The sequence below is a fragment of the Condylura cristata genome, unplaced genomic scaffold (assembly GCF_000260355.1).
Source record: "Condylura cristata isolate star-nosed mole 26May11 unplaced genomic scaffold, ConCri1.0 scaffold00007, whole genome shotgun sequence".
NCBI lineage: Eukaryota > Metazoa > Chordata > Mammalia > Eulipotyphla > Talpidae > Condylura > Condylura cristata.
In genome coordinates this window covers 8,789,474-8,808,687 of record NW_004567108.1, presented here as the reverse complement: position 1 = coordinate 8,808,687, position 19,214 = coordinate 8,789,474, and the positions used below count along the sequence as shown (strand labels likewise).

General features: G+C 36.3%; 1 protein-coding gene across 3 annotated transcripts in view; it reads left to right on the top strand.

Annotated features, from left to right (window-relative positions):
- Window positions 1–19,214, top strand: part of CDH12 (cadherin 12, type 2 (N-cadherin 2)) — a 746,064-nt gene that overhangs the window by 697,700 nt on the left and 29,150 nt on the right. For all 3 annotated transcript variants that reach the window (XM_012721921.1, XM_012721922.1, XM_004678065.2), the window contains one exon: window positions 8,819–9,072. In XM_012721921.1, coding sequence (XP_012577375.1) covers window positions 8,819–9,072 — 254 coding nt within the window. The remainder of the gene's footprint in view (window positions 1–8,818; window positions 9,073–19,214) is intronic.

The window sequence follows — 19,214 nt, the reverse complement described above, 5'->3', positions numbered from 1 at the left end:
GAGGAGCAGAACAGGCAGATCGACGAAGGACACTGCTGAGGGGAGCAGCGGGCGGGTCAGGAGAGGTCGGCCACGCCATGTGGTCACCTCCGGGGCAGGCGGGAATCGAACTCATGCGAAAGTGGATTCAGCTTCTTAGTGCTGTGCTTTATTTAACCCGCTGCGCCACCAGGGAGGGCCGAGAGTTTAATTTTTATTGATGACAAGAACTGTCTTATATTGTCCACTGTAAAATTTCTGATATACTGTTTTTCTTGGTGCTCACATATTATGAAAAGTTTAACATATTTGCACATTATGTAGAAATAGTGGTTTGCTGATAATAAATTTGGGAAGTAGGGTGATCAGGGAGAAAGAGAACTTACAAAATCACAGAACCTACATAAGATGATCGTATACTTTTAAAAAGCATACATTGTCATCTGCTATGAAGAGAAATGCATGTTTGATGTAAAATGTGAGATGAGTCACTCAAGGAAGCTAAAGGGATAATTGACCTCCCTAGATGGTTCTAAGTCAGGGTATATGTGCATATAAAACATGTATATTTTTTAAGATCTATTTATTTATTTATGCATACAAAACTGAGGTACAGGCCAGAGGTGCAGGGGCAGTGAGAGGATCCACCAGAGACAGAGCAGGGAGCAGAGCAGGCAGATCAATGAAGTACACTGCTGAGGGGAGCAGCGGGTCAGGAGAGGTCTGTCGCGCCATGTGCATCACCTCAGGGGCAGGCGGAGTTCGAACTCATGCTGCAGTGGCTTTAGCTTCTTAGTGCAGTGCTTTAACCCGCTGCGCCACCAGGGAGGGCCCCAAAACACATATTTTAATTAAACAGTGATAATGGTTCATGAAATATCTTATTCTTAGCAAAAATATACAAGAAACCTTCACATTGAAGTACTAGAAGTTATTTCACAACTTGCTTTGTTTGTTTTGTTCCAGTTACTGAATTTGCTCTAAAATTATTGTAACTAAATGTGGACAGAAAAATAATGTCCATGGTTTTTAAGTGAGTTTATTGAAACTAATAACAGATTGCAGTGCTACAAATCCCACAAGAAGTTACCCACAACTGAATTATTATTATTATTATTATTATCATCATCATCATCATTATTATTATTATTTTAGGAAGGCAAAATTGGTTTATAAGGGAGTGCATTACTTAGAGGTATCGGGTCACACATTTCAGATATATGGTACCACACCCCACCCACCACCAAGACACCCACTGTCCTGATGCTAGTCAGCCATGCTTCCTCCCCCTTACTCCGCCCCCCTCTGGTCACCTCAATAGATACCTAGACCATCAGATTTCTAGGAGTTTTAATTGGCTTGGCTGTATCTGATGCTTTTTGTTTGTTTCTTTATATTCCAGAGATAAATGACAACATTCATCATTTTCTTTCTCCTTCTGACTTATTTCTCTTATCAGTACCCTCTTCCTACACCTGGGTTTGTTGCAAATGGCAAGAATTTATTTATTTTTATAGCTTAGTATTCCATTGCATATATATACTACATCACCTTAATCCACTAATCTTTGGAGGCTTAAGTTCTTCGCTTAACTTGTTTATTGTAAATAGTGCTTCAGTGAACACAGTTCATATGACCCTTTTCAGGGAGACATCTGAGAGTCGAATTGCTGGATCCTACTGCAAATTCATTTTGAATATTTTGAGAAACTCTGTTACTGTTTTGCATAGGACCTGGACAAGCCCGCTTTTCCACCATCAGTAAAACCAGGGTGCTTTGTCTTCACACTCTCTCTAACACTTGCGGCTTCTGGGCTCATTCTCCCAGGTAGAAAGTGGCCTCTTACATGGACTTGAGTTTCATTTCCCGGATGGTAAGTGGTGAGCATGTTTTCATGTCTTTGTTGGCCAACTGCACTGCTTTGGAGAAATGCCCATTTCACTTTTCTGACCACTTCTTGATGGAGTCATTTCTTTTCTTTCTGTTGAGTTGTAGGAAACCTACAATATCAGACCATTGCTCTTCAATATCAGACCATTGTCCAAGGAATGGTGTGCAAATAGTTTTCCCAGTCAGTGAAGTGTTTTTTTTTTTGTTTTAGTGGTAGTTTCTTCCACTGTGTAGAAGCTTTTTAGTTTGCTGTAGTACCAAGTGTTTATCTATTCTCTTTTGTTTTTCTTATGGTGGCAGATAAATCCACAAAAATATCAATGAACCCTGTGATATGATATATATTTGCCTGTCCTCCCCTCCCCGCAGGTATTTAGCAGTTTCAGGTCTTACTTATTCAAGCATTTCTATCCACTCTGACTTAATTTTTTGTATGGTATGAGTTACACTATACACTCTTTTGTATATGATTATTCGATTTTTTTCAAAACCATTTAATAAAGAGGATTTTCTTTCTTCAGTACATACTCTTGACTTTTTCTCAAAAATTAGCTAAACTTATATAATTTTAATTCAACCATCAAAAATTAAATGCACTTGTATTTAATAGTTCTGTAAACCCTTTATTTTAAATAAGTTTTATTGAAACATGTTTCTCCAATTGATTATTTCTATTCGAAAAAACATTTTGTCAGGAATTCCCTTGTTTTTCGAAGACAATTTATTAATGTAAAACTCAAATACTATCAGACATTTTAAATGTGGCAAAACAACTTTATATGCCAAATAATTACTTGACATTTTGGTGAAAGATTGAGATGGAGTATTTCCTCAACACTGAGAGACTAGAGTCTCCTATTGCTTATTCTCACAAACTACACACACACATAAACATACACACACATGCCAACATCTGTCCCAACACATGGTATACATAACACACAGCTGTCTTCCAAGTTTTATGTTATACCATAAGCCACCTTCAGGCAGGTAGTGATCTCTCTCTCTTTTTTTTTTTTTACATTCCAGCATCTATATTTATTTCTAGGACATAGTGAGTACCTAAGAAATACTTGTTGAAAGGAGGAATAAAGTGCCTTACACATCTTGCTTGACTTACCTACCTCAGACTGGGCCTCAGTTACATCCTCAAAAACACATTTCCTGTCTGTTCTTCATAATGTCCGTCCTTTCTGTCTCTGCCCATTCTCCTGAATAGTCACCTCGTAAATTTTATGATTAACTAAAATGTATGTATTTTGTATTGTATTTCCCCTTCTCCACAATGTAAAGTCTTTATAAATGGTTATAATTTAACTTACTAGCCACTACATCCTCAATTCCTCCTGTCACACAGTATAGTCTACTGAAAATGTAGTTCGATTTTTGTGAATTTCATTTGATTTGAACATATCAAATTAAGAAGTAGATGCAGATATCACTACCGGTTGATTTAATAAGTGAATTGAGTTTTGATAGTGTTTTAGATTCATTTCTTATGGTTTGGAAAAGTTCTACCAACAAATCGATGAATTGATCATAAAACTACGTTTTGAGAAACTTGATTTTCTTTCAAAATGATGCTTCATCTGAAGACATATCCTCATAGTACAGCTGATATACTAAATCCACTTTACAAGAGATTGTTCTGATATAAATCTGTTTTGTATCTGTTTATCTGAAATTTAACTAGTTTATTTCAGGTAAAGCCACAGACTTGCTATGCGGATTCATTTGCAATTTTCCATTGCATTCATCAGTAAGATCGCTCATTGAGAGAGTCTAGTGTTACTAACCGCTACAGTTCCTCAAGAGTGGTGACTTTTCTGTGCTAGTGAAAGTGACATTTTCTTCCATAAAAATTAAATAAATATGGAAGAATAAATAATGAAGAGGGAAATAAGCATAACTACTGTGCATCAGAGAACGGGTTACTGGGTCTTGCCCTGGGTCTTCCAGGATTATCATAGGGTCCGGTACCAAGACTGTGACTTGAGACTTTGCCCAGGCTTTTTTAATTATTGAAATAAGTTGTTTCTCTGTAATTTGCAACTGAGATTCCTCTATTTTCTGCTAGGTGTTGGTCAGAGTCCAGCCTCAGTTGCTTTGGGGACCCCTAGAACCCCACCCAAGAGGGCCCTTATACTCAGGATTTTACTCAAGCCAGGAGGAAATCCTCTACTCCGCCTCTTTCTTTTAAAGATGCACATGACTAGGTCAGACCCCTTCAGTAAAATCTGTTTTTAATTAACTCAACATCAGTGATTAAGTACTTTAATTATATTTGCATAATTTAATTTTCCATAAAACTTAACAAATTCATGACCCGATTCAAAGACTCCTCCCACTCTCTGGTCAGGAAGACAGATGAGTAGAGATCACCCGGAGCAGGAAATCAGGGATCATGTTGGCGTTCTGTCCGCTAACACGACTTTTTGTTTTTTTTTTTTTTTCCTCAAATTAAAACTACGCGATCTATTTACTCAACATTGTCATGAGAGCGAGCTTGGAAGAGCTGAGGAAGTTTTATTTTCTTGTGTTTAGGCCAATATTGTTTATCCTTTTTGAAGCAAGAAAATCATTTAGTGTTTAGTATTTTATATCATTATTTATAACTTGGGCCTCAGCAAAGAAGAGGAAAAAAAAATCTAAAAACTAAATTGCAGAATGCATTATCTTGCCCGATTCCAAAGTACAATTCAACATTACTTTTCTCATTGTGTTTCTTTATAGCACAATTCCCTACTATGTATATTTTTTTTTCCTGAAAATTTTGCTTCTGTTAACTTTACTTTATGTAAATAATCAGGAGGCAAAGAGTTACTCACCCAAGCACTCTACTCAATTAGGAAAGCTTTATTATTTTTACTTTCCAGGAAAGATTCTTAAAATAAAATGACCCCCAAGCGTGTCACAAAGGTTTCTGTTTATTTTGCAAATGGTAAATAGCCTCCACTTGATAACGGTGGACTCAATCACAGACTAGGTTGCATTTCTGACAAAAATAATCCTGTTTGTTCTCTACTTATTTCAATACTGGAGGTTTTTGTTGTTTGTATAGTTGTTGAATTATTTTCTCAGTGCAACCCCTCGCCCGTAAGAAAATGGAAGGCAGTCAATCACAACAGTGGGATAAAAACAGCTAGAGAGATTTCACTGTTGATTTCACTTTACCTTTTCCAAGCTATCTATTTTCATAAAGTAGCGTTGCCTAAGGACTCAGGTCATGAAGAAAGAAAGCCATGTAGGAAATTATTATGGCCTTTCTCCTACTATTTGTTCAGCACTTTGATCACAGCGGGATTCATGTTTTCAGTTGTGGGGGGAAAATATCGGTATGTACAGATAGGTTCTTTCATCTTCTCTATCTCCCTGACCACCAGGTAATTACCTGCTGTGATAGGTCATAAGATCCTAAGAGGCACAAAATATGTCTGATCACCTAAAAAAACATAGACAGGATTTCAGGACTTTAATCTTTGTGTTTGAAATATGCTTTGAATTGGAGAGTCAAACTAGTTCGAGTATGTTAATTTAATACATCCGTGAAATGTATGTCTTGTGTAGAATTTGCCTAACCATACAGATAATCTGAGACATTTCAAAGTCTATGATAAAATAAAGTGAACTGAGAAATAATTGGCACCTACTTCTACATACTAAAACATTTATTCTGGTTCCACATTATGAAGTAAATATGAGCCAGGATTGCTCAATTAACTTTCTAAGCAAAAGGTCCTGACAGTGATATTGTCAAATAGTTTTACACTAGAAGCTATAAATTACTAACCTAGAAAAATTATATTGGGGCCCTCCCTGGTGGCACAATGAATGAGGACGCAGCACTGCACATGAGTAGCAGCTACTTCAGTGCAAGTTCGATCCCTGCCCTGGAAGTGACCCACATGGCGTGGCAGACCTCTCCTGACCTGCCCCACTGCTCCCTTCAGCAGTGTACTTCATCGATCTGCCGATCTGCCTGTCTGCTCCCCACTCTGACTCTGGTTAATCCTGTCACTGACCCTTTCCTTCCGGCTTCTGGTTAATCCTCTCACTGACCCTTTCCCAGTTCTGTATACATAAATAAATAAATCTTAAAAAATAAATTACGTTGTATAACTTTCTTAGAGCACTTAGTTTGCAAAAACAGAAAATCTTTTTTTTCTTATAGTTTATGTATATATATTTTACCTCATTGTTCATTTTTGCACAATGTTGCTTTCTCCTCTGAGGTGTAGTGTCCATAGAATCCCCACCTCCAGCCCTCTCTGGTGGCACAACGGGTTAGCATGCAGCACTGCGAGCTAGCAAAGCCCCTTTAGTGGGAGTTTGATCCCTACCCCGAGGTGACCCACAGGGCCCAGCAGACCTCTCCTGTCTTACCCGCTGCTCCCCTCAGCAGTGGACTTCCTCAGTCTGCCTGTTGTGCTCCCCACTCTGTCTCTGGTGAATCCTGTACCCCAGTTTTGTACGCATAAATAAATCTTTAAAAAAGAATACTCACCCCCAGCTCACCCCATACCACTTTATCTTGTGCCCCTCACACTCTTATCTTTTTCTTTTCTTTTATTATTTTTTTTTTCTTGCAATGTTTGCTTTTGTTTTCCCCTCAGGGAAAATAAAGTTTATTGTATGTTCAATTTAAATTAGCTAACGCTGCCTTCACTACTATACATACCTGCTCAGACTTTTCTAGAGGCATCTGATTTCTCTTGGCCACATTATATGATGGGCAACCCAGAGGTATGGAGAGTTTGGGGGTGAGAGGACTCACCAGAGACAGAGTGGGGAGCAGAACAGGCAGACTGATGGAAATACACTGCTGAAGGGAGCAGCAGGTGAGACAGGAGAGGTCTGCTGAGCCGTGTGGGTCACCTACCTGGCCGGGGATCCAACTCCTACTGCAGTTGCAGCGATAGCTTGATAGCACTGAGCTAGTGACCCCTGTGTCACCACAGAGGCCCCAGAACATAGCCACTCAACCAAATGCCATGTGTTTCTCTGTTCTGCTTGTTGACCGCCAAGTGAGAAAAGGCTTCATTTGCCATCATCTTCCCTCATGGAGGTATCCAGGCCTTAAGTCTTCAGCCTTTTTCAACCAACTCAAGTTTTGAATGTTTCACTTGTTTTATATTCCTTTCCTTTTAACCCAATGCTACTGTTTTTAATCACTTAAATTATTATTTTCACACCATTCAGAAGTGTGTAAGTTTGATATTTAGTACAGTGGTCCTTCAATTACTTGATCACTTTTGTGCTGTCTTGCCTTCATCTTTTTTCATTCTAGGTTAAATATTCCCAGTCATTGTAGCCACTCTAATTTTTGGCTTTTATCTTTCATAGTTCTGGATTGATCGTCTTTTTCTTTAATCAGATTCTGTAAACAAAATACTCTAGTGCAACTGCAGACTTCTAGAGCATCATAGACGTTGCTTCCCTTTATATAGGTACTTTACCTTCATGTAAACGCCACTGCTGAGTTTAACCATGGCATAGTATGTGCACCATTATTTTCTCCTATGATCTTTAAGAGAAATCAAAATTCCTAACAAGAAAGAAATAGATATTAAGAAAATCAGTACTACATGTAAATATATGTGAGGTAGGTAACTACCCAATATAAAAACCAAGTGAAAATATTGAATATGCATCAAATAAGATGTGATTAAAATGGAGACAGGTAGGTTAAAAAAAAACGGAATAATTACAAGGAAAAACAAATGTAGATCTCCTGAATGAAAACTAAGATTAAAATGACTGTGAAAGACACAGACTGCCAAGTCCAACAGGTGTTGCAATTTGCTACAATACATTTTCCGGGATGGTGAGAGCTTTGAGAACCTCACCATGATTTTGTCCTTGTCTTTGTGTCTACTCAGAGAAAGTTCAGAGGAGCCATCTTGTCCCTAGAAGAGAAATATACGCCCCTATGGTCTCTCCTGCTCGCTCACCCCACCATGCTAAGGAGAAAAAAAAAAAAAAAAGATTTGCTGATGCAACAATTTACAAGCCTTTTTATATATGTGACAGGGAACTTGTTTAGAAGGTAGAAACTTTAAAAGTCCTCTAAAATCACTATGTTAATGTTACATTCAGCTTCCCTTAGTTTTTCATAAGTGATCAGAAGTCAGTCATTGGTCACAAAGGTTTAATTTAAATAAAGCATTACAGCAGCAATATCATATTTGTAGACTATAATTTTTAGCTGGTGGAACTAACTATAAAGCTAACAATCATAATAAAGGAATATAAGATTAAAATTGAAGATCAGTAAGTTCAGGAATAGGTGACTTCCAAAAATTTTGCTTCAATTTCCTCTCTAATTTGATTATGTTCAAAGTCTTAATATTTGGTAATATATTCTGATCCAGTGTTACAGAGCCCACATATATGGTATGACATGTATATTTGATATATATAGTTATGGGAAAACAAAGGGCCAGAACTCTTCATAATTACCACAGTATGTCTTAACATGGGTAATATGGGTAGAGTCCTTTTTTTTTTTTTTTTAAGCAAAAGACCTATCCATTAAAAAGTATTTAACAGAGGAGGGTATTAACTGTAATCCAAAGTATCTTCAACTTTGATTTGAATTCGGTGTGTTTTGATTACTACTTCTTCCCACTAGATGGCAGAATTGGATAAGAGCAGAGACTGCGTCCCCTGCCAAGTTTTCTTGTTTTCTCTGCTCATAAGGTGGGAAAGAGCTGCCTAGCATGTATGTGCAGTGCACATCTATGTTATTTAACATATGAGGCTGATTATACTTACAAGCAATTCAGGATATTCTACAAGGAGACGATTCTTCATCTTGCCTCTAATTATTAAGGAAAGGGAAATAATGCAGACCAGCGTTGTTGCTGTTAACTTGCAGATCTCTCTCCGGCATGTTCTTTAGCTCAGCCGCCTTCTGCTGCGCCTCACTCTTGCTTTGTCCTCACTGCAGCCATTAGATTTTGAAACCAAGAAGGCTTATACTTTTAAAGTGGAAGCCTCCAACCTTCATCTCGACCACCGGTTTCAGTCAGCGGGTCCGTTCAAGGATACGGCCACCGTGAAGATCAGTGTGCTGGATGTGGATGAACCCCCCGTTTTCAGCAAGCCTCTGTACACCATGGAGGTTTTCGAAGACACCCCGGTTGGGACCATCATCGGCGCCGTCACTGCGCAGGACCTGGATGTGGGCAGCAGTGCTGTTAGGTGAGAACGCTTTCTTTCTTGAGTGTCAGCGAAAATGATGGAACCTGTGTGAATTATGTTTATAGAATATGACTCCTCGTGACGCAATGCCTTTACGTAAACATTGGCGGAAGTACGTGGATGCCTCAGTCCCTGTATCAGGGGTGAGCTGGGTGTAATGCTAATGCTAACCAATCTGTTTTCCATCTATAAAAGGATTTAATAGCACAGCCTCCAAGGGTGATTCTCAGGAATAAAAATATTGAAGGTACTTTCACAGAGTCTGGGGTAGAATCGACATGTATGCACTTTCCTGTAATTCTCAATTTCTGTCCCCTACCCAGAGAATGAGTGCGTGAGAACAATGGTTCTATCACTTGAACTTGCTCTTCCTTATTTTCATTGTGACAATGTGTTTGTGGGTGGAAATACAGGGTCCACCTCCTGCAAGATGAATTACCACATGTTGTAAGACTAGACTTTGCAAGGATCTCCTTCCAGACAGAAGGCTACAGGGTCATTGTCCTGTAGCTTTTTTTGAGCCTTGTTTTGAGTCAATGTAACTTCTTCTATACACTTAATTCAAACCACAGCATACATAACATGGTGCCTCATGACTTACCATTCACCTCCGTAGATTTCTAAGGACCTGACTATTCTGATTACAGTGCACCAAAGAGAATAGGTGAGGGGTGAGGGGAGTGAAGCAGGAGGAAAGAGGGAAGTGAAACACACAATTTATTCTAATAAATCTACTACTAAGGGTAAATCTTAGTGTTCAAGAATCAGACCAAAACAAGCATTAAGTAGACCATTAATGCAAAACATTACTCTATTAATGGAGGAAAAATATGCTTACATATCTCATAAGATTGTATGCTATGAAGTACATAATTATAAAAGTTAAATCAACCATTTAGCAGTTCATTCATAGAATTTAGGGAAATGGCTTGAAAGCGGGCAAGGTCTGTTCTTTGTACTAATTTAATCCACCTCCACGCCCCCACGAACTGAGTACCATTTTTTCTTCTTCCAGGATTTCTGTGATCAAGAGAAAACTCGTATAAAGTGTGGTTGTCTCAGGAATAGGAGAAACACATTGGATGTCCATATTACATGAATCACTTTTGGTTAAACTTCAAAACACTGTATTTATTACATACAGTGTTTGCAGAGACATATGCAAGAATTTGCTACATTAATAGTTGTTGTAGGTTAATCTGACAAACTAGTACCTTGTGGGAGCTGTTGTTAACTGTGAAAAGGGGAATACCAGGTGGAATATGATATCTAAGAGAATAGGCTAAGTTGCTTAGTTCACTATGTATATTCTATTTTTGAGGAATGATAAAAGCCTGTGAGTTAAAAATTAGGAAAACTATGGGTCCTCCCTGGTGGCGCAGCGGGTTAAAGCACTGCACTAAGAAGCTTAAGCCACTACCGCATAAGTTCGATCCCTGCCTGCCCAGTAGGAGATCCACATGGCGAGGTAGACCTCGCCGACGGCTCCCCTCAACAGTGTACTTCCTTGATCTGCCTGTTCTGCTCCCCACTCTGTCCCTGGTGAATCTTCTCACCCTCTGCATCTCTGGCTGTACCCCAGTTCTGTATGAATAAATAAATTTAAAAAAAATTAGGAAAACTAGGATTTTGAAATAGTTTTTAAAAGTTAAAAAAAAAAATAGAAGAAAGTAGAGAATACCACTTGGTAAATGTTAAAGCTGCACACTTCTAAATGCAAGACAATGTTTTGAGTTAAAACTCAGTGTGAGGAACAATGGAACAAACATTTTATAGAAATCCTCTGGCTACAAGACTTTTTTTTTTTTTTTTTTTTAATGTCTCAGAGCTGACAAGTCCTACTTTCCGTGAAACAATGTCTCTAGCTTACTCCTGATAGGTAGCACGCTACACCGCAGACAACATGGGTCTAATTGATCCCCATGAGTAATTGTCAAAAGGCAGAGAGGCTTTTGAGTGCACAGGAAATCTGCCTCACTTCCTTGTCTTTGAGTCAACCATAAGCTTGAGTCATGTCAGCTGAGGAAACATGAGGTATGAATCACCTTTTTTTTGGTCTGAAAATCGTGTTTGCTCACTTAAAAGTGATAGTAAAAGTTGGCTGTGAAAAATAAGCATCTCCATAGAATGTTTTGACATATGCGGGGATGCTGTGTCTTTGAGTCCAGCTGCTTAAATGCCTTTTTCCAGGCATTAATTTAGGAGTATGTTATCCCTTATTACTGGGAATGATTACTACTATTATTATTGTTGCTACTGTTTCTGTTAATATTTGTGGTTTATCAGCACTGAGCAGAACCAGAACGCGATGGTATTGAGCTCGGACTCAATTAGCTCCAAATAAGCCATGTCTAGGTCTTCCTCTCCAAGTTAAATTTCTAGTTATCTTTTTTTTCTCCTCTAGCCTTTGCCTTTTGGGTGAGTGTATTACGCTTCTCATATTTTAAATCCTTTGACCCACCGATTGCACACACACATGAATGACTTCTAGTGACTCATAAGAGTGAAAAGAGTGAACCGTAACTTGTGAGGAAGGGAATGTTCACAAAAGCAATCTCTGAAGTTTAGAAATCAAGTTTGAAATAGTTGGCAATTGGGTCTTTAAGTAGATAACTTTGCTCCCTATTTACCAATTGTCTTGTGTTCCAAACAAGTAAAATTCTTAGTTACCTTTTGAGACAATTTAAAATAAAATGTAATCAAATGAATGTCAAATCAGAATGTGGAGGTTTCCCTGGTGTAGCAAGGGTTAGTTAAAGCCCAGCACCATGAAGCTATCAACAACCATTGCAGCACGAGTTCTATTCCCCAGCCAGAGAGCTGACCGAGTGGTACAGCAGACCTCTCCTGTCCCTCATGCTGCTTCCCTCAGCCCCTCAGCAGTGTGTTTTAGTTGATATCCTGTTCTGCTCCCTACTCTGTCTCTGCTGAATCCTCTCACCACTACTTCCCACCCACACGCACCCCTCTGGCCAATAACTCCCCAGTTCTGGTATGCATAAATAAATAAATCTTTTTAAAAAATGAGAATGTGGACACTTCAGTTTTATATTTGTAACATGTTAGAATTCCTTGAAAACAGGAGAATCATGACAAAGTAAAATCTCTCATATGCATATGGATTTCTATATGTAAAATCAAAATTACAGTGTTTAATGGGGTAATTAATAGCTTATTTGTAATGTTATTTGTAATGTTACTCTTTTGTTAGATCCTTTTAAAAGAAGATTAAAGTGGATAAGCTTACTAATAAGTGGGAAACCACTATCAATAATCATAAGTAAAATATAAAATTAATTAATAATAACTTTCAAAACAAAGTGTCTATGTCCCACCTAAAACCACTTTTATTTACTAAATCTGGTTTATTTTGAAACAATTTTGAAAAAGTTGGATTTCATTATGAACCAAGAGACTATTAATATAACTACTTTTCATTTAAGAGCTCTGCATCAGAAGTTACTTCCAGTTTTATTGAGATTATAATTGATATACCACTGAATTAGTTGGAGATATATAATCTAGTGATTATACCCATAGAAAGGTTTATGACCATATAGTTAATATTCATCACCTCATAGAACTTCAGTTTTTTTCACTTTTTTGAACATTTAATATTTACTCTCTTAACAATTTAAATATGCAATATTGGTAACTATTGTCGGCATGTGGAACATTGCTCTCCAGTTGAAAATTCCAATGTCTTAATTCATCCCCCATTCCCACTCTACTTGTCAAAACCACCAATGTGCTCTCCTCCCTGAATATATTTGCAGATTCCATATGTAAGTCACGTCCTAGGGAATTTGTTTGTTCTTCTGATTTATCTCACCTGATAGATTTACCCCAAAGTTTGCCCCACTCACATTGTCCATGTCTTCACAGGTGTTAGAATCTCTTCTTTTAAACATGGCTGAATATAATTCATCTGTATTAATAGATGCATGCATGTATGTATGCATGCATGTGTATATATATACATGCATATGTGTTCACATGCATATATACATAAACTTATTAGACATTGTGGATGCCTAATGCAGATTCTTATTATGTGGGTGAATAACCTGAGTTGAACCTCAATATATTCTAAAAAATCTGAGAGGAAACAAAGGCTCAGCTTAGTAAGTGGTATTCCATCGTATATCTAAAAATAATTAGCTTTCCCAAATAGCAACCATTTAAAAATTGAAAACTTGACCATTCTCTATTTTTCACTTAACTAGTAAGATTTTTTGATGAATAAAAAATGGATGAACCTGTGCTGATATGCTATACTGACCCATAATTTACCTTACAATTCACTCTTGGTATTGTGCAGTCTTTGGGTTTGAACAAATCTATAAACACATGCATACCTTTGTAAATATTTTCACTGCCCTGAAAATCCATTTTTTTCTGCTTATTCATCAAAAGATAAAATTTTTAGATTGGCTACTTTAACTTATTAATATACTATATGATTCCTATTTATTTTGGAATGGCTTGGTAACTAATTTCTTCTTAATACTGAAAAAAATCCATTGCTGAATACCTCATATTTCATTTGTACACTCACTTACTGCAGGTCATCTTGGTGGCCTTCAAGTTGTAGTAATTAGTAATATAATCTTTATAAGTGTCTGTGTGCAGGTTTTTGTGTGGGCAAAGATTTTCAGCTCCAAGGTATAATATGATGGCTGCATCACATAAGTATGTTTAGGTTTATGAGATGTGTTAAGCTGTTTTCAAGTGGCTAACCGATATGCATTCAGCCATTAGTGAGTGAGCAGTTCCTGTTTTTCCAGAAACTCCCCATGTGATGTAGACAATATCCTGAATTTTGACCTTTTTAATGGGTGTTGTATAGGGTCTCCTTGTTTTGTATAGCATTTCCTTGATGTGATATGTGGGACATCTTTGTTAAATGCTTATTTGACATCTGTATATCCTCTTTGGTGACATATTTTTTCATGGGTCTTTGACCCTTTTTTAAGTAGGGCAGTTTGATTTTCTCCTGTTGAGTTTTAACTGTTCTTTGCACATTGAGATAATAAAGCTTAATCACATTATCTTTGATGACATTTATCTTCCATTCTGGGAGTTGTCTTCCTTCTTTTGACAGACAGTGGTCTCTCCCAAACAGAACCTTTTAATTTTAATGAAATCCAGTTTCTTGATTACTACTTTCACAAATCATGCCTTAGTGTTACATCTAAATAGTGATGATCAAAACCCAAGACGATCTAGCTGTCTCCCTTTGCTGTCTTATGGAGTCTATATAGCTTTTCATTCAACATTTAGATTGGTGAGCCATAATTTTGAGTTACTTTTCTGCATGATGTTAGATCTGTGTCAGGTTTCTTTTCTTTTCTTTCTTTCTTTTTTTTTTCTTTAATGTTGATATCCAGTTCCAGAATCATTTTTTTTAAGAGATAATCTTTTCTTCATTGATGTGTCTTTTCTCCTTTGTTGAATATTAGTTGATGTTATTTATATGGGTCTACTTCTGGACTCCCCATTTAGTTCCATGGTTGTGTCATCTGCTCTTTCACCAGTAACACATTGTATTGATGGCTGCATCTTTTTAGTGACTCTTGATTTCAAGTTGTGTCAATCCTTCAACTGATTGTTTGTATAGAATAGCAGTGTCTGGTACATTCTAAGTTTTGTATGTGTGTTCTTTTTGGCTTCTTGTTCAAATATAAGCTGCACTTGGGCAAATATTTCTCTACATTATTCCTGGTAACTCCCATGCACCTAAACTGTTTTCTAGCACATAATATGTAATTGATAGAGACATGGGTAAACTAATCATTCGACCTATGTAGTATTAATTTCAGCCAAACAATAAAATTATATAATATTCATTCATAACTATTGTTTGTATGAATTAATGTCAATATATTTTAATATTTGTTCATAAAAGTGGAAATACTTAATAAGCTATAGGAATTAGTTTCATTTCTCAGAATTGTTTAAAATAGTTTCATTTCTCAGAATTGTTTACTTAATAAGCTATAGGAATTAGTTTCATTTCTCAGAACTGTTTAATAAGCTATAGGAATTAGTTTCATTTCTCAAAATTGTTTAAAATGTCCAGAATGATCTTTAACAAGTATATAATTTATATTTGTAAAGAGCATAGAATTTTTTGGTGCTCTTTTGATCATATGCATAGATTCTCAGAATTTTATAAATACATGCAAATTATATATATATTATAATTATATATAAATGCATGTAAAGTATATATTATATATTATATTGCATTATTATATATAATATATATGTATTTACTTGTAAATACTTGAAGAAAGTAAGCTGTTTTTCAATGGATTAACAAATTTACCTAATGAATCTTTTATATAACTCTTTGTATAAAATGTGTTCTCCCATAACTATCTGAATTTCCATTTTATCCAAGAAAACAGGCCATAAAAATAAAATTGATTTATTCTTACTTAGTGATAAAAGCTAGAATATAATTGAGTGGTCTAGATTACACAAGACAAGAAACTGTGACTCTATAAAAGGAAGCATTTATAAAGACCCTTTTAAGAAGAAAATACAATAGTGTGCTATTCCCTTTATCAAAGACTATATTTCTTAGACTCTTTTGTTAATTCTAAGTGGAGCTAGTGATGGGCATTAAATATCTAGGACCAAGTATTGCTACAAGATATATTTTAATGTCTTAGATCATTTGAACATATTGTAGGATCTTAAGTACAGAAACAACAGGGAAAATATTAAAGGGAAAGAAGGGATATTGTGCATAATTAATACATATGGGGCAAAAACAGATAAGACTGATACTAGGTATATTTCCAAGACACTCAGAGAAAAAAATCAAAGACAGGGTGGAACTGAAGCACTGCAGTAACAGCTAAATGTGTCTGTACCTTGGGAGTTTGCCCTGTTTGGCTTTTCAGAACTGGGCTATACTCGTGTTCAGGGCCCTCAGGAGAATTATTTTTCCTGAAATTGATTTTGTATAAAGTCTATTTACAAATATACTTATATTTAGCTTCCATCAATTCCATTTATAGAAACTAAGAGACTGAGGAACCATTTTAACTGAAGAAAAGTATATTCCTGACTATATTGAACTAAAATAGCAGAGGCTGAGTCATATGAATATTAGTTGTGAACACCAAGGTTTGCAAATCCTTAAAACACAAAAGCACCATTATATTTGTGTGTCTAGATATAGGTATAAATCTGCATCAAGAATTAATTATAATAGATAAACATAAATACACACCCTACCTTTCACTAATGCCTTGAATCATATATTTGGATATTTGACATCAAGAGATTATTTTTAGCGTCCTTAATTATCTTTATTGCATAGGGAATTTTCATTAATGTCATCTAATAGTTGAGAATAGTTTGTTAAGATATTAAGTATTTAAATTTCTCTGAATAACTGTTTGTGTTTACCTTATGCCTTGAGAATTCCTAGTTCTCTGTTTTATTTGGAAGTATTGGGGAGTACCCTGTGTGCGCTTACATCCCATTGCTCTTTCTCTCTGTCTGTAATTTCATGAGGTACTTTTAGAGAATATCCTTTCTCTCACATTTGTTCAAAAATTTTATATTATTTTGATTTTTTTAAATTAGTTTCTTTAAGTGTATTATAAATTAAAATGAAGGCCTCCTTGGAAAAATATGCAATCATCAGGATATTTTACCCCAATTTAGTTAATAATTTCAGAGTGTGTGACTTACTTTCAGAATGTACTTAAGCCAAGTAGCAGACAATTCACAAAGAATAGATAAAAAATTAGTTATAGAAAAAAGGGGAAATTTTCTTTAAAAATACGATGTCTATATTTGCAGCTCAAATGTAATTGACATTTTAACGTAGCTTATTTTTTACAGTCATCTGTCCTTGGCCAATAGAGAACATAAATAATCTAGTACATACTTGGAATACTAGCCATTTGTTTCAGTTCAAGGGATTAGTCGTTATGAACCTAGCTAAGAAAAGATTTTATAATATATTCTTTGACTACTCTAACATATAAAAGAAATAATTCCATGCTTGAAATGTGATCAGGGCATTAGTAACAAGAACAGTCAAGTGTTCTCATAAAATACTGCAATTCAAACATGGAAGAGCATGATATTATTGGAGACTACAGTAAATTCAGTGACAACTCCTTCCTACTCTAAAGAAGCTTCCTCTAGGCCCCTCCCTGGTGGCACAAGGGTTAAAGTGCAGCACTATGAAGCTATCCTCAACCACTGTATCACTAGTTTGATCCTCAGCTAGGGAAGTGGCCCACACTGCACAGCAGACCTCTTCTGTCTCGCCCACTGCTCCCTTCAGCAGTGTACTTCATCACTCTGCCTGTTCTGTTCCCAGAGGAGTAAGGGTGGTATGAGGATTCAACAGAGGTGTGGGGTTGGTAAGAGGATTCACCAAAGACAGAGTAAGGAGCAGAGCAGGCGGATTGACGGAGAACACTGCTGAGGAGAACAGTTGGGGGGACAGGAGAGGTCTTCTGTGCCATGTGGGCCACCTCGCTGGCTGGGAATCGAACTCTTGCTGAAGTGGCAGCTGGTAGTCTCATTGAGTGATGCGCTTTTACCCACTGTCATACCAGGGAGGGCCTCAGGCAGTCATTTTTTAAATTGATTTATTTTTTTAACCTTAGAATCAGGTACTTCAAGGTCTCTGAAGTCTTACCCAGACCAAGTGTAAAGCTCTGGGGGCAAAATTTGCATACAAGCACATAAAAGGATACCTAATTAGAAGACTATGTATAACTATATAAAAATTACTTAAAATTGGAAGGAAACATAAGCAACATGGAAAGTAATAATAGCAGAAAATATTGATTTTAGTAATATGTATATTATGTATAGTGCTCTATATTTAGAGGTCATTTTAATCATATTAAATGCATACAAATGGAAAACTTTAGAATAGTATGACCTTAGTAAATCATTATAATTTTTAAGATACGTAATTTCTCATAAAACAAATATGATGTTGAAATAAGGTATAATGTTTAATTTCACTAAAAGGAGAGTACAAATGAGGAAGAGAATTATAGACAAAGAAGCTAACAGAAACAAAGAAAATGGTAACCACTACTTAACAAAGTTTCAGAGACATTTTGATTCTTAAGAAAAATAATTTAATCTGAATTGTTAAGGAAGCAATTATATGCTTAATGTTGCTATATATGACTCAGTTATGTTTTTAGAGATAAATTGAACTGACTTCATTTTCATTTAATTGTTTACTATAGACAAATAAATATAATTAAAACACTAGCCAAGAAGAGGAGAAAAGAATGAAGAATTAAGATCTATTATCATTACCTGAACAAAATAAAGTCCATGCTTTGACCTGCATCGTTATTCCCACATCTTTATTACTTAAAGAATAAGATAGAATAATACCTTTCAAGGAAATATAACATCAAATATGTTTTGCACAATGTGTTTGAGAATCAAGACAGGGTCAAAGGTGGCCTTTCCGTTTACTGTGAGAAAGTTATTAGGTAAATTAAAAGGAACAATTTTAAGGAGAATGCTTACCTAATGAGGAGTGTAGAACTTTTTCTAAGGCATTTCTGAAAACTCATTTATAGAAAAGTAATAAAATTGTACTCTGTCAAATGGCCTGCACAGATTAGGTTAATGCTTTAATTTTTGATTTCTATTCAATTGTTAAAACAGTTTCCTTAGCAACTGTGGCTGTGCAGGCACATATGGACTATAGATGTGCCTTGTTATGTATGAATCCTAAACTTCATCTTTTTCTTTTATTTTTCATCTGCTTGCCAAATCGGTATAAGGTAACACACATAATTTTTTTTAAGATTTATTTATTTATGCATACAGAACTGGGGTACAGGCCAGAGGCAGTGAAAGGATTCACCAGAGACAGAGTGGGGAGCAGAACAGGCTGACTGACGAAGTACACTGCTGAGGGGAGCAGCGGGTGGGTCAGGAGAGGTCTGCTGTGCCATGTGAATCACCTCTGGGCCGGGGATCAAACTCATGCTGAAGTGGCTTTGTAGTTCAGGTATTTTATTTTTAAGGTTTTTTTTTATTTATGTATGCATACAAGAATAGGGGTGTAGGCCAGAGGTGCAGGGACAGTACAAAGTTTCACCAGAGACAGAGTGGGGAACAGGACA